Here is a 25,502-nt window from a genome sequence, read left to right as displayed (position 1 = left end):
TGGAGCAGTAATTGGTCTGTTCATGAAGATAATGTGTCTCATTGACGTAAAAGATATGAACAGATCTCTGGTGCAGGGGATGAATGTTTAGCACCGCTGGAATGGTCATAGGATCTAGAATGAGGACTTCCCAGTGGTGTTTGGTGTTGGCTGCAGAGTTCTAGGCTCCTGGGGTGCCATCCTCTGGTGGGTACCTATTTGTAGGTAATACCATTTAGTAGAATTAACCAAAAACCCAGTGGGATAACCAGAAGTTCTGTAGATTGTGATCAGCATTTTGAAAATACAGAAACTCTTCTTCAAATTTGCTGGTAAGGAACTTCCTCTGCTACAGCATGGTTTTCTGGTTCCCAAGCTCAGAACTGAGTTCTCTTAATTTAGATTCTGAGAAATTTAAGATTTTCCTTGGCATTATATGTTTTTCTAACAGTAGGAGGCATTAAGTCAATGTGTTAGTTTGGCGTATTCTTAGTTTCATGAAATCTAGTAGTTTATATTGCATAAGAGACTGTTGAAAGTAGTTATTGTATATTTTAAAGGTAGTTTGATTATCATTGTGCTTTGAGAGTTATAGTTTCTTTCACTAAATGAATGGAGCCCAGAAAATCTTATTAAATTGCCATGTGTCTGAAATAGTAACTAACATTCAGGTTCTTTGTGTAGTTTTCTTGGGATATATTTGTTTTACATGGTTAGTCTACAACATGTTCACCTCCATGCTTTCTGTAAGGCCTTCTTGTGGATATATTTGTCTCACTGAGGGACCTCGTACTTCTGTGCTTTAACCATTGCAAAAACTGGTTGGTTAGAAATATGTGCTAACACTTGGTGGCAGAAGAAGACCAGTTTCAAATCAAAAAGTATCTTAATGCAGATCTAGATTTCTTAAGAAAATAAATGTGATCTTTTCATGGATAAATCAGTTCTTTTTAAGCATTAATTATTTTCTGGCCTTTTTAGATACTTTTCCTGGTCTATGACTCTTTTAAATTACTAATGTAGCACTAATCCATCAAAGCTCTAGTTTATTAACTGGCACTTCCTTGTAGCAGCTGTTCACAGAGTTAGACAGTGAGAGAACTTTAGAATGAAAGAAATGGTCTCCTTTGACATTGTTAGCTATGAATGTCACTTAGATTGGTTTGTTTTGAGTGCGGGATTTGATATAGAGAAAGCATGGGCAAAGGGGTGGTTATTGGACCATAAGATGATGAGGCTGGGGGGAAGCAGGGAGGAGAATACAGGTCAGCCATCAGTAGAGATGACAATGAGAAGTACAGAAGAGTGTATGAATGATTGTGTTCTGATGGCACAGTTAAGAAGAAAACCCAGTCCCTGATTCGATATACAGGACCCGTTGTAATACAGAATTTCTACACTAGGTCGGCTGAATCCCAGCTTTCCTCTGCCACGACCTCCTGCTGTTGTCTTTCCTCATATATTGCCATTAATTACTCTTATGTATCTAGCAGGCAGCACATTTTCTCAGGATTGTGTTAGGTGGCTGGTATAATGTAGCTGCCACTTACTTTCCTGGGTCTACACAATGATGTACCTTTATAAGCCATTTCAAAACCCAGGAGAACTAGACTATTTCTTCTCAAGAGAGTCTCTATAATAAATTTGGAGGAACACGAGTTTTCTTGTATTACCTTTGTTTAGTTCTGGACAAATCTATAGCCTTTCTTGACCTTTGCTAACTCATAGAGAAGGAGTTTAGTCTTAATGATTCTTGACTCCTGTGCTATTCTGAAATGTCTATATAGTAATAAACATTTTGACCAAAATAGGCAAATTTGGCTTCAAATATAAATGATTTTGTTTTGTTTTTGTTGGTTTTTTTTTTAAACTTCAGATAGATTTTCTTATATGCATGGAGGGAGGCTTTCTCGTACGCAGAAAGGAGAAAGGTCTTAAAGTGTAGGAATATGGTGCAATTTAGATTTGGATCTTCCCATTTCTCCTCTTGGAAACCATACAGAGTAATAAAGACAATGGGAAAAATACCACAAACTGCATATTCAGTGAAAGAGAAATCTGTAAAAAGCAAAGGATGTGTGAGTATGTCCAGAAGCAACTGGGACTGGCAGGACTTTCATGAGAAGCTGCTTCAGGTGGGGGAGACAGTAGAGGGAGGGGCAGGCCTATGGGTGATGGATCTCAGAACCGATCAGCGAATGTTCCCTCCCAGAGGGTGAGGGCTCCACTGTAAGAAGGCACAGAAGGTGGGAAAGGGGGCCCGGAGGAGGTGACTCTCAGGGAGCATCACCTTCCAAAAGTTGGGGGTAGGGGTCCCTCCAGCAGCAGCGAAGGAGCTCAGGGCTGGCAGCAGGGAGGCGGACTTTCCAGGGGCCCATATAATAGTCCATCCTGTCTCTAAAGAGGAGGAAGCCCCGAAAGACGAAAGAAGGCACTGCGGGGACCATCAAGCCTTTATCATTCCAGACAAAAGCTTGTCTTAAAATATCCTTGGCACAAGGTACAGCAGATTTCTTCAGTAACCTATCCCTGAAACTCCCAATGCCCAATGATGTAACTACTTGTGATTTTTGGTTGGTTTTGAATTTCTTTATATGACCGGGTGCACTTAGATCTAAGGCTCAAGTAGAATTCTTGGAATTTTCTTAATTAAAAATCACTAAATAAACAAAACACAGCAACACATCTCTTTTTGTTTTCATGGCTTTTTTAGGCTAAAAATTCAGTGAAATCTACCAAGCTGGAATTAGAATTTCTTCTGAGTTAGTCTAGGTGCCATTAGTCAACTGTGTCATCTATTGTGTGTCAAAGAGCACTATTTATAGCAGTGACTTCATTTCTGTTTCTAATGCATTTTTCAACTTTATGCTGTTGTGTTGTGTCAAAAAGATACCTACACAATCAAAAATGATACCTACACAGGTAAACTGAATATTCATTTGAAACTGTTTAGCACTTTATACATCCTTAAGACTGAAACATATGGGAAATTATAGACAGCTGAATTATTTTAAGAGAGGATTCTAGGAATTGACTAATGTCAGAGTAATAAATTGATATACCTGGTTGGACCCTAATTCTCTTAAAGATTTTGAAAACTTTGAGAACTCTAGAAGAAATGACATAGCCAACCTAATTTTAAGTCTGGGCCAAGTGGAATGGAGATTTGAAGCAAGTATTTTCATTATCATTTCTGGAAATTTCTCTCTCAGAATATCTCCCAGGGTTTTATGTGAGGCAAAGATTGTGTCATCAAGTGAGTGTTAGCAATGAGGGGTTAAATACAGTTAATCTGATTCTTTATTCCGACACTTCATAGGGTTTTTAAACTGCTAATGAGTATTGTGCATCTCAAGCGTTTACAGCAACAAAGAGTTGTTTTCTGCTTACAAACATGCGTGAGGTGTGGCTCTGTTCCACTTTATGCTCATAAACATGGGTCAGGTGTGGCTCTGCTCCACACTGTCTTTCCTGAAGACCTTGGCTAAACAACCTCCACGTAGGACCTTGCTGGTTTTTCGGCAAGGAAACAGGAGATTCCAAATCATAGGCTGATTTTTATTTTATTTATTTTTTTAAATTTAATATTTATTCTTGATAGAGACAGAGCATGAGGATGGAAGGGGCAGAGAGAGAGAGGGAGACAGAATCTGAAGCAGGCTCCAGGCTCTGAGCTGTCAGCACAGAGCCTGATGCTGGGCTCGAACTCACAAGCTGTGAGATCAGGGCCTGAGCCGAAGTTGGATGCTTAACCAGGCGCCCCATTGGCTGATTTTTAAAGCTCAGAAGTGACGCGCATCATTTCTGCTCATATCTTATTGACCAAAGCAAGTCACATAGCCTGTTCTGAGTTCAACAAAGCAGGATGTATAAATGTACTTGCAGGAAAGGATACCATAAGGAGGAGCAGTGAATATCGGCATCGTTTCCCAAATGTACTTGACTAACAAGTTGGTTTTTTTCATTGACCATCTTGTGACACTAATGTTTGGCAGAACATGGGTTTAGGAAATGTTGGTCTTGATAATTTAGGCCTAAATGATATTTTTGCTTCGAACATCCAGATTCAGTGGACGTTTTTACTTATTTTCTAGCATTTGTATTCATAGACAAAATTCTGATTTAAGTATAATTTAAGAAACAGAATTTTAGAACTGAAATTAAAATATGCAGTAACAAAGTATTTGAGGCAATTGGAATTGCATGGATTCAGTTTAACTACATTAAAATGTAAATGTTCTGTCTCAACTGTTACCATTAGTGTTTGAAAAAAACTTTTATTTAAAAAAATTTTATATTATTTACTTTTTTTAAAACTTACATCCAAGTTAGTTAGCATATAGTGGAATAATGCTTTCAGGAGTAGAATCCAGTGATTCATCCCCTACATATAACACCCAGTGCTCATCCTGACAAGTATCTTCCTTAATGCCCCTTCCATTTAGCCCACCCCCTCCCCACCTACAACCCCTCCAGGAACCCTCAGTTTGTTCTCTATATTTAAGAGTCTCTTATGTTTTGTCCCCTTCCCTGTTTTTATATTATTTTTGCTTCCCTTACCTTATGGTTATCTGTTTTGTATCTTAAATTCCACATGTGAGTGAACTCATATTTGTCTTTCTCTGACTAATTTCACTTAGCATAATACACTGTAGTTCCATCCACGTTGTTGCAAATGGCAAGATTTCATTCTTTTTGAATGCCAAGTAATACTCCCTTATATATATTTACCACACCTTCTTTATCCATTCATCTATCAATGGACACTTGGGCTTCTTCCATACTTTGGCTATTGTTGATAGCACTGCTATAAACATTGGGGTGCATGTGCTCCTTTGAAACAGCACACCTGTATCCTTTGGATAAATACCTAGTAGTGCAATTGCTAGGTCATAGGGTAGTTATATTTTTAATTTTTTGAGGAACCTCCATACTGTTTTCCAGAGTGGCTGTACCAGTTTGCATTCCCACCAGCAGTGCAAAAGAGATCCTCTCTCTTCACATCCTTGCCAGCATCTGTTGTTGCCTGAGTTGATAATGTTAGCCATTCTGACAGATGTGAAGTGGTATCTCATTGTGGTTTTGATTCGTTTCTCTGATGATGAGTGATGTTGAGCATTTTTTCATGTGTCTGCTAGCCATCTGGATGTCTTCTTTGGGTAAGTGTCTATTCATGTCTTTTGCCCATTTCTTCACTGGATTATTTGTTTTTTGTGTGGTGAGTTTGATACATTCTTTAATAGATTTTGGATACTAACCCTTTATCAGATACGTCATTTCCAGATATCTTCTCTCTTTCCATCAGTTGCCTTTTAGTTGTGCTGATTGTTTCCTTCTGTTGTGCAGAGCCTTTTTATCTTGATGAGGTCCCAATAGTTCATTTTGGCTTTTGTTTTTCTTGCCTCTGGAGACCTGTTCAGTAAGGAGTTGCTATGGCTGAGGTCAAAGAAGCTTTTGCTTGCTTTCTCCTCTAGGATTTTGATGGCTTCCTGTCTTATGTTTAGGTATTTCATCCATTTTGAGTTAATTTTTGTATATGGTGTAAGAAAGTGGTCCAGGCCTATTCTTCTGCCTGCCACTGTCCAGTTTTCCCAAAACCATTTTCTGAAGAGACTGTCTTTATTCCACTGGATATTCTTTCCTGCTTTGTCAAAAATTAGTTGGCCATACATTTGTGGGTCCATTTCTGGGTTCTCTATTGTTGCTCCATTGAACTATGTGTCTGTTTTTGTGCCAGTACCATATTGTCTTGATGATCACAGCTTTCTAATACATTTTGAAATCCGGGATTGTGATGCCTCCAGCTTTGGTTTTCCTTTTCAAGATTGCTTTGGCTATTCGGGGTCTTTTCCGGTTCCATACACATTTTAGGATTGTGCGTTCCAGCTCTGTGAAGAATGCTGGTGTTATTTTGATAGGGATTACATTGAATATGTAGATTGCTTTGGGTAGTCTAGACATTTTAACAATATTTGTTCTTCCAATCCATGAGCATGGACTGTTTTTCTGTTTTTTGTGTCTTCTTCAATTTCTTTCATAAGCTTTCTATAGTTTTCAGTGTATAGACTTTTCACTTCTTTGGTTAAGTTTATTCCTGGGTATTTTATGGGTTTTGGTGCAATTTTTGATGGGATTGATTCCTTGATTTCCTTTTCTGCTGCTTCATTATTGGTGTATAGAAATGCAACTGATTTCTGTGCACTGATTTTATATCCTGCGACTTTGCTGAATTCATGGATCAGTTCTAACAGTTTTTTGGTAGAATCTTTTGGGTTTTCCATATAGAGTATCATGTCATCTGCAAAGAGTGAAAGTTTGACTTCCTCCTTGCTGATTTGGATGCCTTTCATTTCTTTGTGTTGTCTGATCGCTGAGGCTAAGACTTCCAATACTATGTTGAGTAACAGTGGTGAGAGTGGATATCCCTGTCATGTTCCTGATCTTAGGGGGAAAGCTCTGATTTTCAACGTTGAGGATGATATTAGTGGTAGGTCTTTTGTATATGGCCTTTATGATCTTGAGGTATGATGCCTCCATCCCCACTTTCTTGAGGGCTTTTATCAAGAAAGGATGCTGTATTTTATCAAATGCTTTCTCTACATCTATTGAGAGGATCATGTGGTGTATCACATTGCTTGATTTGTGGCTATTGAGCCAGCCCTGCATCCCAGGTATAAATCTTACTTGATCGTGGTGAATAATTCTTTTAATCTATTGTTGAATCCATTTGGCTAGTATCTTGTTGCAAATTTTTGCATCCATGTTCATCAGGAAAAGTCGTCTATGGTCTTCTTTTTAGTGGGGTCTTTGGTTTTAGAATCAAGGTAATGCTGGCCTGGTAGAATGAGTTCAGATATTGTCCTTCCACTTCTATTTTTTGAAACAGCTTCAAAAGAATAGATGTTAACTCTTCTTAAAATGTTTGCCAAATTCCCCTGGAAAGCCACTCAGTCCTGGACTCTTATTTTTTGAGAGATTTTTGATTACTAATTCAACTTCTTTACTGGTCGTGGGTCTATTCAAATTTTCTGTTTCTTCTTGTTTCAGTTTTGGTAGTTTATATGTTTCTAGGAATTTGTCCATTTCTTCCAGATTGCCCAATTTATTGGCATATAATTGCTCATAAATTTCTGCAGTGTTGGTTGTGATATCTCCTCTCTCATTCTTGATTTTTATTTGTTTGGGTCCTTTCCTTTTTCTTTTTGATCAAACTAGCCAGGGGTTTATCAACTGGCAGTTCAGAGAACCAGCTCCTTGTTTCATTGATCTGTTCAACTATTTGTTTGATTTTGATAACATTGATTTCTGCTCTAATTTTTATTATTTCCCATCTTCTGCTTGTTTGGGGTTTTATTTGCTGTTCTTTTCCCAGCCCTTTAAGGTATAAGGTTAGGTTGTGTATCTGAGACCTTTCTTCCTTCTTTAGGAAGGCCTGGATTGCTATATACTTCCCTCTCGTGACCACCTCTCATGACAGGCTATGGTGTTCGTTTTCATTGACTTCCATGTACTTTTTAAAAAATTGTCTCTTTAACTTCTTGGTTAATCCATTCATTCTTTAGTAGGATGTTCTTTAATCTCCAAGTATTCATTGTGTTTCCAAATTTTTTCATGTGGTTGATTTCAAGTTTTATAAGATTGTGGTCTGAAAATATGAACAGTATGATCTCAGGCTTTTTGTACTTGTTGAGTGCTGCTTTGTGACCCAGTATGTGATCTATTCTGGAGAATGTTCCATGTGTACTTGAGAACAATGTGTATTTGGCTGCTTTAGGATGAAGTGTTCTGAATGTATGTGTTAAGTCCATCCAGTACAGTGTGTCATTCAAAGCCATTGTCTCCTTGTTGATTTTCTGCTTAGATGATCTATCCATTGCTGTAAGTGAGGTGCTGAAGTCTCCCATTATTATGGTATTATTATTGAGTTTCTTTATGTTTTTGATTAATTTATATAACTTATAGTTATATAATATATAATTAATATTAATATATTATTATATATTATNGATACTTCTTGTTACAGTCTTTATTTTAAAATATAGATTGTCTGATATAAGAATGGCTACTCCAGCTTTTTTTTGATGACCATTAGCATGATAGATGATTCTCCATTCCCTTACTTTCAGTCTGTCTTTAGGTCTAAAATGGGTCTTTTGCAAATAGCATATAGATGGATCTTGTTTTCTTATCCATTCTGTTACTCTGTGTTTTTTGTTTGGAGCATTTAGTCCATTGACATTTAAACTGAGTACTGAAGATGAATTTATTGACATTATGTTGCCTGTAGAGTTGGAATTTCTGGTGGTGTTCTCTGGTCCTTTTTAGTCTTTGTTGCATTTTGGTCTTTTTTGTTTTGTTTCATCTTTTCTCCCCTCAGAGAGTCCCACTTAAAATTTCTTGCAGGCCTGGTTTAGTCATCACAAACTCCTTTAGTCTTTGTTTGTCTGGGAAACTCTTTATCTCTCCTTCTATGTCGAATGGCAACCTTGCTGGGTAAAGAATTCTTGGCTGCATATTTTTTTGATTCAGCACATTAGATATCTCCTGCTGCTCCTTTCTGGTCTGCTCAGTTTCTGTGGATGGGTCTGCTGCAAAGCTGATCTCACTTCCCCTATAGGTTAAGGACTTTTTCCCCCTTGCTCCTTTCATAATTCTTTCCTTGTCTGTGTATTTTGTGAATTTGACTATTATATGCCTTGTTGATGGTCAGTTTTTGTTGAATTTAATGGGAGTTCTCTGCGCTTCTTGGATTTTGATGTCTGTGGCTTTCACCAAGTTAGGAAAGTTTTCTGCCATGATTTGCTCACATAAACCCTCTGTCCCTTTTTCGCTGTCTTCTTTTGGGACTCCTATGATTCAGATGTTATTCCTTTTTAATGAGTCACTGAGTGCTCTAATTCTTATGTTGTGCCTTAGTTTCCCTATTGTTTTCTGCTTTATTATTCTCCATAATTTTTCCTTCTATATCACTGATTCACTGCTCTTCTTCATCCATCCTTGCTGCCGTGGCATCCATTAGAGATTGCATCCCAGTTATAGCATTTTTAATTCATCCTGACTATATTTTACTTCTTTTATCTCCACAGATGCTTTTTTGAACCCCAGCTAGTATTCTTATTATCATGATTCTAAATTCTGGTTAAGAAATCTTGCTTATATCTGTGTTGATTAAGTCCATGGCTGTCATTTCTTCCTGTTTTTTCTTTTGGGGTACCCCCCCTCCTGAATTTTATCTCAGATGGGGCTGTGTTTCCAAACCCCTCATTTCAGAGGGCCCTGCAGCTTGGACCCATTCAGACCCTCTTGGGGTGGGTCTTGCCGAGTAATGGTCAGGTGCTGGCTTGTCCCCGGGAACATTTGTGCGATTGTACTGCTGCCAAGGCTCAGAGACTATGATTGGGTGCTGGCTTGCCCCAGAATAAGTTTATGTGCTATTGTGTGGCAGCTCAGGGATTATGGTAAATCACAACACACAACTGGCTCCAGGTTTCACCACACCTTGGCATCGTCATTCCAATACCAACAATCATGTTCTCCAGGGTCCGCTGGGACTTTTGCCTGTGGGGAGGCCATAGGGCCTCTACCAAAAGCCCTCCTAGCAGGGGAAACCTGTGTGGCACCGTAGACCCCTCCGATCTCGCTGCCTGCTCCTGGGGATTCAACTTTCCGAGCAGAGCACTGCCAGGTATTGAGCTATGGAATTTCTCACTGCTCTCCCCTGCTTATAGAGTCCCAACGGTATTGAAACCCTCTCCTTTCTCCTTTCTCCATTTCTTGTCAGTCACTTGTGGGTGTTTCCACTCTTCTCTTTCCAGTTTTTTTTTTGGGAGGAGTGCTTTTCCTGTATTCCCCCCCCTTCTTTGTCCTCTCTCCCCGAAAACAGCTGCCTGCCCTCCACCACTTCTCTGCCCCCCAGTTCACCTCTCTGTGCCACATACCTATTGAGTTCTGTGGCTCAAGTTATGCAGGTTGTTGTGTTAATCCTCAGATCAATTTTCTAGATGTGCAGAGTGGTTTGGTGCTGACCCAGCCGCATTTCAAGCATGAGAAATGCAGAGAACTTCCATGATGCTCTGCCATGGTGGCCCTAGAATATTTTTTTATCAAGTCTTTTTTAGACAATTTGAAACCTCTGTTAATTTCATTTTCCTAGTTAAGGACAGAATGGAGCCTAATGATCATGTATGAAACTGGAACTGAGCTGTGGAACTGGTTATGGTGGATTGATTATGGTGAATAGCAAAATAGAGCATATGATCCTGAAAACTTAAAGTTTGTTTGAAATAGTGTTGATACAGAATTTCTTAGTTTATTTAGTTATAGTAGCTAATTCCTTACCCATCTGACTAGTCACAAAAAAGCAAACCAGCTAGTATCATTTGAATGGTAATAAAATTTTCTCTACTACTGGAAAGTGGTCACCTATCTTTTGTCAATTAGAATTAACTGCATAATGAAAGAAGGTAAAGCTATATTTTTTCTTAAGAGCCCCTTTTAGATTTGAGGGGAAACTAAGGTTGCAATCCAGCACTGTAACTAGTTTCTATTGGAATTATGCTTCTATTCCTAAATAGGAGTTGATTACTTTTGGCCATTCATTAGGCTATTTCTCCCAAGGAGAGGTACCTTAAACACAGGGCGGGACTAGTTTGAATTACTAAAATGCTCAGTCGACTTTCTGTTGGTTAGTCCAGTAAGTTAAAGAAAATAACTGCTACTGACCAGGGACAGACTTCACATTATATGTAGTTGAGAACCTAACAAAACTTGCTCATATCACCTAAGGGATTAGCCACCCTTGACTACAGGAACTCCAGCTTAATTTCTGCAGTAAATGTTCTTTATCTAAAACCTACCTGGTGGAACATTTTTAATTGTTGCCAAAACTTGTGATACCATTTTGGAGACCCATCTTTAAGGCCTTCTAAGTGCCACTGTTAACTAGATACTGCCCTTACGCAGTGACCGGAGCATGAAAGTACTTCTCTTCCCTCTTTAGCTACTGCTTCCCCCACAGATGAATTTGATGATAATTTGTTACATAACTTTATATAGACCAGAACACTTCTTTCACAGTAATTTCATGTTTGGTCTCCACACTACTGTGAGCTCTTACTGAGCCATTAGCTGGGAGAATGTTCTGTCTGACCCCCTCTGGTGGTCCTGCCCCTTTAGCCACATCCCTCCTTATCCATCCGCATTCCATTTTTCATGATTTGGTCCTCTTGGATTCTTACCGCTCCCCCTCCCTGACCTATCCTGATAATCAGAAAATGGTGGACAGAGTACTTTGTACTCTTAGACTTCTAGCCCAAACATTGCTGGAACTTAATTAAGTGAAATTGAGTGTGTGAGTGTCTTGGAGGTGGGGAGGAGTCATCTGCGAAAAAAACCTGAATGGATATGAAAATCATGTTAGATATCTGTCTCAGTGGGTTGTAACTTTCTATCACACATATTTATAGTGGCAGGTGCCAAAATTGTAATCCCTGCTGGTAGAGATAATGTGTGATGGAAAGGGGTAGATATTTGATAGGTAGGATGGATATGAAAGGGATGGTGTCAGGTTTGACCAGTCTAGCTTTCCTGAGGCCCATCCCACTGTGATAGACCCGACCAGGTATAGCAAAAGAAGAATATACCAGTTCTTATCATGTTTTGCCTACTATTATCCTAAGATGCTAATCCTTCGCTTCTTGTTAACTTTTCCATTAAACATTTTTTCCCTACCAAACCTACTGCTTATTTTACTAATCTAGAGGTACTTCTTGAAATTTTGAAAATATGCTTATTTAAAAATTTTCTGGAAGAGAAAGTTGAGTCGAAATTATTGGTTAATTTGGGGTGCCTGGGTGGCTTAGTCGGTTAAGCGTCCGACTTTTGCTTAGGTCATGATCTCGCGGTTCGTGGGTTCGAGCCCCACGTCGGGCTCTGTGCTGACAGCCAGCTCAGAGCCTGGAGCCTGTTTCAGAGTCTGTGACTCCCTCTCTCTCTGACCCTCCCCTGCTCACGCTGTCTCTCTCTCTCTCTCCTAGAAATAAATAAAACATTAAAAAAATTTAGAAAAAAAAATTATTGGATAATTTGTTATCTTTATTTCTGTACTTTTTTGGAAGCAATATATCATCTCCTAGTCATAGATATATACTGACACTGAGTCCATTGGGGAAACTATGTAATGCCTGGAATTCTGTATTTTAAGAGTATACCATGGGGAGATTTCACGTTAAATGTGATTAAGTTTGAAAAGAGGACAAAAGAAAGATTCCAATTGTATATTATATATAAAATTATTTTGCATGGCAATGTGAATCATATTAAAAAAGAAAATCATTGGATACATTTCTTGCTCTTCCTGGAGAGAAACATTAATTTTGGAATTGGTTTAAGAGGTACATATGATTTCCAAATTGTATTAATGACTGTTTCATATGTAACTATTGCTTTTTTCTTTTTTAAAAGTTTTTTTAATGTTCATTTATTTTTGAGAAAGAGAGACAGAGTGTGAGTAGGGGAAGGGAAGAGAGAAGGAGACACAGAATCCAAAGCAGGCTCCAGGCTCCCAGCTGTCAGCACAGAGCCCGATGCGGGGCTGGAACTGTGAGATCATGACCTGAGCCGAAGCCGGGTGCTCAACTAACAACCACCCAGGCGCCCCTGTAGCTATTGCTTTTTTTCTACCAAACTCTTTTATCTAATATGATTGATATGCAGGGAATGTTTCCAACCAAGTAAAGTGAAAAGGCCTGTTATCATTGAACACCTTTCTTCCTTGTTCCATTTCCTAACCTGTAGCGTACTCAGTGTAAATCTTTTCCTGCTCCTTCACTCAGTTCTCATAACATTCCCTTGTTGGAACACCTTCCTCTGTCAGGGGCTTCTGTCCTAAGTAATGTGTAGAGAATATGCCTGGGCAGTTGAAAGAAATGAGTAAAGTGCTCTATCGAGATGATAAGGGAGGGAGGAGGAAGGAAGAATGTTGAAGGGGGGAAAATTAAGGAAATTGATCAGTTCATCAGAAAATGGGAGAAGAAGCAAGTGCTAGATGCATAGGAGCATGATGAATTATCAAAATACTCTAGGTCTTTCTTGCTTAACATTACAAGGCTATGGTTGGCTCAGTTGTTTAAGCAACAGACTCTTGATTTTGGCTCAGGTCATGATCTTATGGTCATGGGGTCGAGCCCCACATTGGGCTCCACACTAACAGAATGGAGTCTGCTTGGGATTTTCCCTCCCTCTCTCTCAGCCACTTCCCTCCTCTCTCTATCTCACTCAAAACATAATAATAAATTAAAAAAACCCACAAGGTTACAATTAGTGATATCTGTGGATGCATTTAAAATATTTTGTCAAATAAATGGTCCCTTCTACACTGTCTAGGTATTTAACTCTGATTTGGATCATATCTGAGGCCCACAGTTAGGTCTGAAATTCTGTCTATAGATATCTAACCAATTTAGGTGAATGTTTTTTGACCTTTAGGTTATAAAAGGAGAACATATCCAACCACAGCTTAAGTATGTTGCTGTATATAAGCAAGTGTTATAGGACAAGTTAAAATTACTAGGATTTTTCTGTGAACTTGTTTCTGAATGATCTTCAGAATAGCTTTACTCTCCTGTTTCACTGTTGAGACCCTCAAAATTTTTTACACCTATAGCTTTCTGGCATTACTTAATGTAATGGGGAGGATTGATTAGAAGGGAAAGCTATTGACTGAAGGAGGAAAACATTTTATTTATTTATTAAAAAATTTTTAAAATATTTTTTATTTATTTCTAGGAGAGAGAGAGAGAGAGACAGCATGAGCAGGGGAGGGTCAGAGAGAGAGGGAGTCACAGACTGAAACAGGCTCCAGGCTCTGATCGCAACCCACGACCTAAGCGAAAGTCGGATGCTTAACTGACTAAGCCACCCAGGCGCCCCTATTAAAAATTTTTTTAATTTTTTAAGGTTTGTTTATTTTTGGGAGGGTGAGGGGCAGAGAAAGAGAGGGAGACACAATGTGAAGCAGGCTCTAGGCTCCGAGCTGTCAGCACAGAGTCCAGTGTGGGGCTCGAACTTGTGAACTGCAAGGTCATGACCTGAGCTGAAGTCAGAGGCTTAACCGACTGAGCCACCCAGGTGCCCCAAGGAAAATATTTTAGATTAAGTTGTGACTGAATAGACCACATATGGTGAGATATTTTGAGGGAGGGAATATTCTATGTTTTATCTTTAGTTTATGGAAATAAATGGCTAAGTTGGTGAATTCGGGAGAACAGGTTATTTGTTCCAAACAGCAAAATATTAGGAAAACAGATGCGATAGGGAGGAGTAGGCTGTAGCTTGTTTACATCTGAGTGACCACGAGAGTGTGATGAGCCAAGAACACAGCTGGGGTTGGATCTCAGGGAATTGAGAGTCCAATTGAGACTGAAATGTATAGGAAGCAACCTTGGATGCCTCACCGACCAGATTCTTTCTTCATTCCAATGTAATGAAAAAAAGCCAATGCAGATATAATGGTTACATGGCCAAATAGCATATGGTCTCTCATGCTATCCTCAAGAAGGCCTGAGGAGGAACTGAGAAGAGGTTTGTTAAGTAGACAGAATGAGCTTATATGGCACCAGACTGTTGTAAATAAAGGCATTTTAAGGGCACCTGGGTGGCTCAGTCAGTTACATATCTGACTTGGGCTCAGGTCATGATGTCACGGTTTGTGAGTTTGAGCCCCGTGTCGGGCTCTCCACCTGCTCTCAGTGCAGAGCCCTCTTCAGATACTCTGTCTTTCTCTCTGCTCTGCCCCTACTGCTTGTTCTCTCTCTCTCTCTCAAAAGAAAAAAACGTTAAAAAATAAAAATAAAGGTGTTGTAGTTTTCCATTGAGCTAATGACCTTGAGGATGTGCTGGATATCATCGGACTGTTACCTCTCTGATTAATATGTCATTAGTATAAATGAACTAAATGCGGATAGAAGCCATGTTTCTTCTTCTCTTCCTTCTGATGGCAGTACCTCGTGGAAAGAAACTCCAGGAAGTCATATATATTCTCGGTGATTTTGTGAAGTGGCTTGTGGTATTAGGAATTACACATCATCTTTACTATGTGATGGCTTTCCTTGCCACTTGATACCACCAAAGAGCATTCAGCTCCTCTCAAAGTGTTAGGATAGGTAGAAATAGGTGTTAACAGTAGATTAAAAACAGAATTATAGCAGCTGTATTTCTACTTATTACTTGCCGAAAGGTATAATGTTATAAATATTAGATATAGTACTAGGGTGAAAAGTTTCTGTTTCTTTCCCTAAAACCTCAAGATTAAACAAGGCAGTAGGGCTCAACACAAATTTATAAATAGAGGGATTGAAGAGATGGCCTGCCTAAAAACCCCATGGTAAAGTATATAGATGCTCTACCATAAGGTAAAATGAAGAACTGAGAAATGGGGGCATCTGGGTGGCCCAGTCGGTTGAGCATCCAACTCTTGACTTTAGCCCAGGTCATGATCTCACCATTGTGGGATCTAGCCTCATGTCTGTGCTGAGCGTGGAGCCTGCTTGAGATTCTCTTTTGCTCTTTCTACCTCTCTGCTCTCTCTCTAAACTTGAAAAAAAAAATTTTAAATAATTGAGAAATACAGTATATTCAAGCAGATGGTTTGGAAAATGCAGACAATCTCTGCCAATATTTTATTCCATTATTTGGGTGTTAATAATATAGGAAGAGTTCTTTTTATAGGCTGGATTATTTGGATAATTTTTTTCCACATCTAAGTGACTGAATGAATTATTTCTCATTTCTCTCTATGAAATTCATTTATTATGGACACATAATTATCACTTGATTTATTAATTTTAATGCAGCACGTTAAAGGCAGGTATTTTTAGAATACTAGAGATTCCAAAAGTAATTTTCACATTGATTTTAGAAATACAGTAGTATATATGATTATATATTAAGGGTGATTAATACTGTTAAAATTTTAATACTTTAAAGGAAATAGTGATGAACTTGAATATTATCATTCTATTCTTTTCAATTTGTCTGTGCTCTCCACTTATCTTGAATGGGAATCCACACTCTGCCTCTTACTAGCTATGTGTCCTTTGGTAAGTGACCTAATTTCTCTGTGATTCAGTTTCCTTCTCTGGGCATATTACCAAACTCATAGGGCTATTATGATTATGAAATGAGTTAATAAAAGTTTTTGGAACAGTGCCCGTACATAGTATATAAGTATGTACATAGTATACGAGTATGTACATATATATATGTACATATGTAAGTTTTCTATTACTGTTATACAGGTGATAGAGCATCATTTTTTTTTTCCAGATTGACTCAAAACAACAAGCAAAGTACCACTGCCTTTTCTATTTTCCATCACTCTTGCTTTTTCACCTCTAAAGTTAATGACAGGCATGAGGCAGGGTTTTAGGGCCTCATCCAGGCAGCAAATGGGCATGCTGGACAGGGGGACCAAGGCAGAGCCCAGCCCCAACAGATGGCCCAGAGAGGCAGAAGAGGTGACGGGGAGGTGGCCAGGCAGTCCTCACCCAGGGGTGTTGGTGCTGGATCTGAAATCACCATGCTAGTCTAGAGCCCGTTCACAGGTGTGGTGAGGCTCCTTTGTCTGCTTGCATCCCTGTCAAGAACAGGATTGGATGGAACTGAGCCTGAATGGGAAGGGCCTCCCTTATCCTGACTGAGAGGGGCTGAGGGAGGCTGCCACTGACAAGAAGGTAATCGAGGGGTCTGTATCAGGAAGAAGATAGAAATGCGACAGTGCAAATAGTGTAACGTGTAGTTATGCCAAGAGATGAAGGAAGGAGTCATTAAGAATTATAACATAAGATCTGCCTCAGAGAAGTCCCATGTCAAACTATACATTCTCTTTATAACTTTGTGTTGGGAGCCACAGTGGCCTCGCTGGATGACAGTCACAGTGAGGAAATGGCAGCATTTGCACAGCTACTGCCATGAGAAACGAAAAACTGGTATCTCCTTCTGCCACTACTCGCTCATGTTGGAGATGAGCCTGCTGGTATTGACCAGGCCTCACAATATTCCAGATCAGACCGATATTCCCCACACAGATACCTCATGAGGAAAAGCATATTCATGCCTCTTCAAATGAGATTTTAGATGAAAGCCCTGTGGATGATTGTCAAAAGGCTCTTCCTATGGGCCTTGCAGATCCAAGAATTAGATAATAAAGGAGGTTGAGAACGAAAGAGTTATAATTGAGCCTGGCCTTGAGACAAAGAGCCTAATTTAGAGTTAAGGATATAAGGGTGGAACTTAAGTTAATACTTAATACTTTTCTAACTGGTGATGAATGGCAGCCCCTTCCCTAAGGCCTACTTTCCACAAACACCTTTACTTACACTGGCAGCTGGGATGAGCACAGATAAGAGTAGCTAAAACATAACCCAAAAACAAAGGCCAACACATTTAGGGCCTCCATGGTGTTTACACATTCAGCATCAAGTCAAAAATGTTTCCACAAACAACTTATTTACGAGCTCAAAAACACTCGTCCTCTTGTGAGCCAGACGCAATGACTCCTAGCCTATGACTCCTATATACAACTTAACCTATGTCCAAATCTTAGCCTTATTATTTTAGAACAAATATGTATGTCATCCTGTTTTTCACCAAGAACATCCTGTTGTTTCCTTAGTTGTAAGATTTACTCAACCCTCACTCTGATTGGGGTAATTCTGCAAGAAAACTTCTGAAAAACCTGTTTTTGTACACTTTTCAAAGCATCTTATCACAAAGAGTTTAACATTGTAAAAATTCCTTTTTCTGATGCCATGTTACCGTTTGACCTATAAATAAAGACACCAAAACTGACAGTGAAGAGATGCCTGCCTGGTGACCAGAAAGATTCTCGTGGCTCTGTCACTCTCTCTCCCTGACACCGTCCATCCTTCAGGGACCCCTGGACCGGCTGGAGTGGGCCTCCAGCAACCTTGAACTGCTAATATGTGACTTTTCATTAGGGGTAGTGACCATGAAAACTGATTAGTTTTTTAACTAATGCCTTCCTACTACAGATAGGTAATTTTTTTCCAGTTATGAAAATGAGTATAAAAGATTACCATTCTTTTTTGACCAGCTAATCCCCATAATAACAAACCAGTTTGGCTCTTAATTTACATTCTGAAATTTTGGTTTGAAGTCATTATTACAGGAAACATACATTTCTTTATAGCCACTGCATAACAGGAATAAAGTGTTAGAAAACACAGCAGAGCCCCAGGAATATCAGGCTTACCATCAGCAGGACACATAATTTCTATATCTGATATACAACCCATTTATGTTTTCATCATGGAAGTTGTTATTAGCATAAGATAACAAGTCTTGGTAGGAAATTATCTGCTATTGTAAAAAAAATCTTAACCTTTTTAATGAAGCTGGTATTCCATTGTTCCTCTGATCACAATAACCTTCTCGCAGACATTAAATTAAATTTTACCTTTCAGAACCTTAGAATGATTTTCGTATTCAGATTGTGAACTAAAGTGAATTTTCATATTTCATGGCTCCTAGATATCTATATAGAAAATAGAGTTGGGTGCATAGTAACATCAGTCTGAGACCTCTTTTGTAGATATTAAATTGCCTTTACTTCTATATTGAAAATAGAGTTGGGTGCGTAGTAACATCAGTCTGAGACCTCTTTGATACATATTAAATTATACACATCATTTAGCTAAATGTAAGTGATATGGTTGGTGAGTGCTTCCTGAGTAAATAGGTTTCATTATTTAGCAGATTCAGCCTCAGCTGATTCTAAAAATACTCCTCATGGTCTCAGTGGCATTTTTTTCTGTATTGGCTTTTTGGATGCCAAATTACAATTGAGAATGAAGTTCTGAGCGTTTCATGGTACATCGTATCAAAGGTATCAAGTGGCTTTGAACATCACAGATAATTCTCCCTAAACAGTGCCTGAAACTAGGCTAAAGGAAAGTAAAACTTTAGTCTTTTCTAATGATTAATTAAGATAGTCTTGAAAAGTTTTTCTGTTTGATGTTTCTTGCTACTAATTTATTTGTTCTATTTTGTATTTAACTTCCTTCAGTGTTATGTTGCATTATTGAAATGCCAGTTATATTGGGTAAAATTATAAATGTGAAGCCCTTGAAAATATCCCCTGTCCCTGCTAGTTCAAGGCAAAAATAATATTCAGGTGTAGCGTCAGCAGTCCCAAGCCTATCCACCATTGCAGGGTCGCAACAGCCTTCGCATGGTCTTGTTGAAGATACCCTACTCATTGTTTCTCTGCACTTGAAATAAGGCATGCATTTTGAACCACAGTTCTCTCTATAAATTATGACTTAAAGAACTAATTCCATTCCACTCTCTAATAAAAGGAATGAATATTCCTTGAAGACTCACATTGGAAGTCATCTGTGAAGAATTGTGAAAATAATCGGTCCTTACTTTTTTGCTAAAATTAAATTAATTAGCCTAATGAATTGCCACTCTAATGTTTCCCTTATTTCTTACTAAAAAAAAATAATGACATCTTACAAAACTGAAATGGAGATTATGGTGGCCAGCCAGTGCTCGCATGGTATCTGGAAAACTCAAGTTCCTTTTTTTTCTAAATTATGACTGGTCGTCTTCTGCCTGGTCTAAGGGAAGGACACCAGCCTGCCCTGCCTTCCTGCCACCAACCAGCACCAATGCACAAATGAAAATGCATTTAAAAGACAAGTAAGTGGGGCGCCTGGGTGGTTCAGTCGGTTAAGTGTCCGACTTCAGCCCAGGTCATGATCTCATGATCAGGGTTCGTGAGTTCGAGCCCTGGGTCGGGCTCTGTGCTGACAGTCAGCTCAGAGCCTGGAGCCTGCTTCAGATTCTGTCTCTCCCTCTCTCTCTGACCCTCCCCTGCTCACACTCTCTCTCTCAGAAATAATAAAACAATAAAAATAAATAAATAAATAAATAAATAAATAAATAAATAAAAGTCAAGTAAGCACGTACACTTTCCATTTACTCAGAAACTTTTAAAAAAATTTCTGAAACCTTAGCTCTATTGAAGTTCTTCCTCAAAATTCCCTAATGGTAGTATATATGTATGTTATATATATTTAATAGTGTTTGTCATAGAAATATGATAGCATTTACTATATTTCACTCTTTTAAACACTTTAGAGGTTCATGAATTTAGTCCATATACCACTTTCAAGTAGGTTCACTTGTTAACCTCATTTTATACATGGGGAAAGTGAGGCAAAACCACATCTTGAGAAGTAGCAGAGCCCATTTAACTGCTCCATTTTGATTGCTTCTCAGTACCATGCTCTGCTTTCTCAGGCCCCCTACTCACCAAGTCAAAAGAAGTCCACTTGGTTTCACTCTTATTGAACGTACAGTGAGCAGCATTTGATGTTGTCAAATACCCTTTTTTTTTGAAACTTTATCCTCTGCATTAGTGACAATTATTTTTTTTTCCACTTCAGTGGGGTTTTTTTTTTGTTTGTTTTGTTTTTTAATTATATCCAAGTTAGTTAGCATACAGTGCAGTAATGATTTCAGGAGTTGAATCCAGTGATTCATCTCCTACATATAACACCCAGTGCTCATCCCAACAAGTGTCCCCCTTCGTGACCCTTGCCCATCCCCCCACCCACAACCCATCCAGCAACCCTCAGTTTGTTCTCTGTATTTGTCTTTTATGTTTTGTCCCCCTCCCTGTTTTTATATTATTTTTGCTTTTCTTCCCTTGTGTTCATGTTTTGTATCTTAAATTCCACATGTGAGTAAAGTCATATCACATTGTGACAATTATTTATTAAGCACTATTCCGTGACAAGCAGTGTACTAGGCACTGGGGACATTTCAGTGAATAAAAAGTCAGACAGAAATCTTCATCTGCGGGGAACACACATTCTAATGGGGGAGAGACAGATAATGACAGACTGTGAAAATGAACACAGTAAAGTAAATTACACAGTAGGGTAGGAGGTGGTATGTGTTATCGAAGAACGTACATAGATATTTATAAAGAGAGAAGGGTAGAAAGGATTTGGGAGTGCAAATTAAAGTGGTCAGGTGAAATTCTGTTAAGAAAATAAAATCTGCGGGGTGCCTGGGTGGCTTAGTTGGTTAAGCACTAGACTCTTGAATTTGGCTCAGGTCATGATCTCAGGGTTGTGAGATTGAACCCTGGATCAGGCTCTGTGCTCAGCATGAGCCTCCTTGAGATTCTCTCTCTCTCTCTCTCTTTTCCTGTCTCCATGCATGTGTGCTCTCTCTTTCTGATAAAAAAAAGAAAGTAAAATTTGAGCCAGGACAGCAAGATGGGAGCCGGCCATGAGGCTATCTGGGGAAAGAACGTTGCTAGAGGAGGAAGCAGGAAGAAATTACTGAGAGGGCGGAGCAGGACCTTGTGAGCTGTTGTGGGGAAGCTGGCTCTTCTTTTGAGAGAAATGGGGATCTTTGGAGAATTTTGAGCAGAGGAGGGGCCTGATGGGATGTATGTTTTGATAGGGTCACTCTGGCTGTAGAGGAGGCAAGGATGGGAAAACTATCAGGATAATCCAGGTGACAGACAGATGCAGGGGAGGCTGGGACAAAGGTAGAGAGGGGCTGGTGAGAATTAGTCACGTGTTGAAGGGAGAGCCAACACAGTTGGACTGGAGGCAACATTGAGAGAAAGAGGCAATTTCAGGGTGACCCCAGGGCTTTCCCCCTGGTCAGCGAGAACATTTACTCTTAACTGAGGTGGGAAAATCTTTGAGTGGAGCAGTTAGGAAAGGTTAGCTGTTCAGTCTGGATACAGAACAAGAACATGTATCAACAAAAACATGTTAAATATAATATTAAAAATGAAGGGTAACTTAAATGTCTAACAACTAATAAATAGTTGGTTGGATAAATTAATGATCCCCCCACACAGTGGAATACTGTGGAAACAAAAATATTAAAAATGTTTTGCACATCTGTATATTATTTATTGACATATTAACTGGGGGGAAAAAACCCTGATTGCCAGATAGTACTCATGGCTCAACCACATTCCTATAAAAAAGAAAAAAGTACTTTGTTTTGCACAGGAGAAATAAAATACATAACAGAATTGTAGTAGTTGTGGTGTGGGTTTAATTTAATTTTAATTTTTTGTTTTTGTATCTTTTTGACATGTTTGTCATAAAATTTTTCGTGAATAAAAAGGGAAAATACGTACCCTAGATCTACTTTAATAAGATTTATATAAATGTAATCTGAATATTATATATTATATATTCAAATGTAATCTGATACATAATATATGCATAGAAAAAGACCTGAAGGATATACCCAAACTGTTAATGTGTTGGCAAGGACATGAATGATTTTTCTTTTTTTTCGATTCTTCATATTTTCCAATTTTTAACAGATGACAAGTATTGCAGGGTAAAAAAATTTTTAAGTTATAAATTAAAAGGAAAACTTCATACACAGCCATTAAACTTGACCTGGAAAGTATTGTACCTTCGTCATGTGGACTGCGTTTTGGGCTGTGAGTCTGGTCGCAGGACCATTGCATAGGAAGGGGAGAGGGAGACATTCATCTCCTTGTTATGGGAAACTACACAGGTGGCAAGGGCTTGTGGAAGCCTGTACTTTTTCACCAACCAGCCCTCTTCCTGCTATGAAAGGCACTGAGAATGCCGAGAGGCAGGTAGAAAACGACTTGGAAGATCCACTGACCTCCTCCTCCAGTTCAAATAACTTTTGTCTTCAAATGGTTCTTTTAAAAAAATTATTTATTTTGGGGGGTGGCAGAAAGAGAGAAGAAGAGAGAGAATCCCAAGCAGGGTCCATGCTGAGCATAGAGCCTGACACAGGGCTCGATCTCTTAATTGTGAGATGATGATCTTAGCTGAAATTGAGTCGGATTTAACTGAGCCACCCTGGTGCCCCTGTTTTAAAATGATTCTTACTTAAGGTGTTTAAAAATTGCATTCATCTTATTAAAACATTTTATATACTATAAAATGTTAAAATCTGTATCACTTTAAAAAATTCATCCATTTCTCTGTTGTTGAAGACGATTACTCTTTTTTTGATACCTCAAATTTCAACTCGATATACTTTATTATTTCAGAAGCTTAAAGCATATGAAGTTCTGAGCGCTGCCAATTTTAGGCCCAACATCCTCTAACGATTTTTTTAATACAACTCATCCTAGACAGGGAGACTTTAAAAACAACTTTAAAACCATTTTTGTGGTATCCATTTTCAAATGCCAGTAGGCAGTATTGTGTACTAACGTGTAATATCATGTTCTAAGAAAGTGATATAAATATGAACTAGCTGCCTCAGTGGAATGATTGAGTGATGTGATTTTGTTTTGTCATTTCAAGGGAGTGAAAAAAATAGACCCCGAATTCTATGAAAAATTTATCAGTCACAGATTTGGAGAAGAAATGGTACATCGCATAGATCTTTGCTCCATGCTAAAGAAAAAACAGAGTAATGGTTATTATCACTGTGAGTCTTCAATTGTGATTGGTGAGTGCCATTTAAAAATTATTTATTATCTTTAATTTTGATTTCCTTAGCATTGTTTCTTTTGGAAGATATTTGGGGCTCATTGTGTATGTTTTTCTCAATGCTGTGTTTTTGTAAATATTATGTTTTAGCAGTAATACATTGGAAATTTTGCAGAACATATGCATGACTTATACTTATCAGTCAGGATTTTAGTTCCTTTGGTTTTTGTACTTTTATGCTTTAAATATCATTATAATGAAGACTTGAAGTGTTGATTAGAAATTCATTCCAGTTTAATTTTATTTCATGAATATGAAGAAAACATTTTCTCCACTAAAGACCTGTATGAACACACCATTCTACACAAGGCGTTTTCATGTTTGCTGCTTTTAATTAGGAATAGAATATTCCAGGTCAGAACGTTTCACTCTGAGAAGATAAAGTCTAGGTGGCCTGCAAAGATGGAAAACTTGTCCTTCAATTTGTTCCCCAAAGAAACATGTTTTGTGGGGAAACAGGCTCAAACATGGATACTTCTATCATCTCATCAGAGAGATGGCATATGATTGGGACAGACTCACACACAATTACTTTTCCAAGTGAAAAGTGTATACACCAAATGAAGATTTTTTTTTAAACCAGAGCAGGGCTATTCTGCAGTGTGAATATATTCAAAGGAATTTGATCTCTTGTGATTCAGATGTGCTGTTTCAAGCCCAGGCATTATTCTTATACAATTGTGAACTTCAAGACAACCTGATGTGTATACTTTTGAAGTAACATGAAAATATTCAAAGAAGATAAATATCTATATTTAAATATTTCAAGGTCTGCAGCCAAGATAATTTCTCTCCACATCAGCTTGAAGAACACCTATGGAAGTGTACATCCTGAGAGAATCTTAATACTTCAGTATTTTTTTTTAATGCATTAAGGAAATGTTCCAGATTCACAATTTTATTTCCACATTCTCACCAGATCTCTTCAGAGAGGTCATCATTTTATCTTCCAAAGATCTTAGCTATCTTAACCAGAAGATATTCGGTATGTCATTTGAATTTATGTTTTGAAACATTTTAAGTCTATTTTTAAGGAAGATTTTTGTGTTTTCAGGTTCTCTGTTGAAGAGCTGTCTTCCATTGAAATTTTGATGAGGGCCAAACATTTCCATTTAGGTTCATTGCAAAGGACAATTTTACAATTTTCTTGTGTAACACAGATTTTGGCTACCTTGCCATTTCTTCTCTGTGATTACTTTAGGCCACCCTTGAAGGAGAGCTCAGTGCTTCATTGCCTCTCCTACTCTCATTTAAAAAGCAAACAAAAACCTCCCGAGCAATCTGTAGATTTTCCTGAAGATACTGTGCGTTTGGCATGCATCACGGACATTGCGATTAGATAGCTCTGTTCAGCTTATCCCAAATCACTGTGCATCAACCCCTGAATTTTTTTTATTGTATTACTCTTTTCAGCTTAGTCTTTAAAACTCCCCATATTCCAGCAATATCTCTAGATTTTCCCCTCAGGCTTTTTATCTCTCCTCTTTTTCTAACTCAGAGTAATTTAGCTTCTTTTAAGCTCCAATCTTGTATCCCCATACCCATACCCCATTTTAACATTATTTGCAAAAATGGTTTTTGCCTATTACAAATACTCTACTTTTTCTGTCACGTGTTGTGATGCCAAAATGAACTTTAAAATTATATCTGCCTCTATGGGGCGCCTGGGTGGCTCAGTCGGTTAAGCATCTGACTCTTGGTTTCGGCTCAGGTCATGATCTCATAGTTTGTGAGAGTGAGCGCTGCTTGGGATTCTCTCTCTCTGGGTCTCTCTTGGTCCCTCCTCTGCTCACATACACTCACTCTGAAAATAATTAAACTTAAAAAAAAGATTTTTAAATAATATCTGGATCAAGAATAATAATTATTGTGTTATAGTTAATACACACTAGAATTCCTTTATTTGCTATGGATAGTTATTGATTTTCTCAATCTTATCTGAGTTTTGTAACAGAATATTTAGGAGGATTCAGG

At 38.4% G+C, this 25,502-nt stretch overlaps 1 protein-coding gene across 2 annotated transcripts in view; it reads left to right on the top strand.

Moving 5' to 3' along the window:
* The window catches only part of AKAP7 (A-kinase anchoring protein 7), a 132,160-nt gene that overhangs the window by 48,512 nt on the left and 58,146 nt on the right, over positions 1 to 25,502 (top strand). For both annotated transcript variants that reach the window (XM_077776116.1, XM_077776115.1), the window contains one exon: positions 23,340 to 23,487. In XM_077776116.1, the coding sequence (XP_077632242.1) occupies positions 23,340 to 23,487 (148 nt within the window). The remainder of the gene's footprint in view (positions 1 to 23,339; positions 23,488 to 25,502) is intronic.

The sequence above is a fragment of the Crocuta crocuta genome, unplaced genomic scaffold (genome assembly GCF_008692635.1).
Source record: "Crocuta crocuta isolate KB4526 unplaced genomic scaffold, BGI_CrCroc_1.0 scaffold25, whole genome shotgun sequence".
In the NCBI taxonomy this organism is placed as follows: domain Eukaryota; kingdom Metazoa; phylum Chordata; class Mammalia; order Carnivora; family Hyaenidae; genus Crocuta; species Crocuta crocuta.
This window is presented reverse-complemented; position numbering and strand designations above follow the sequence as displayed.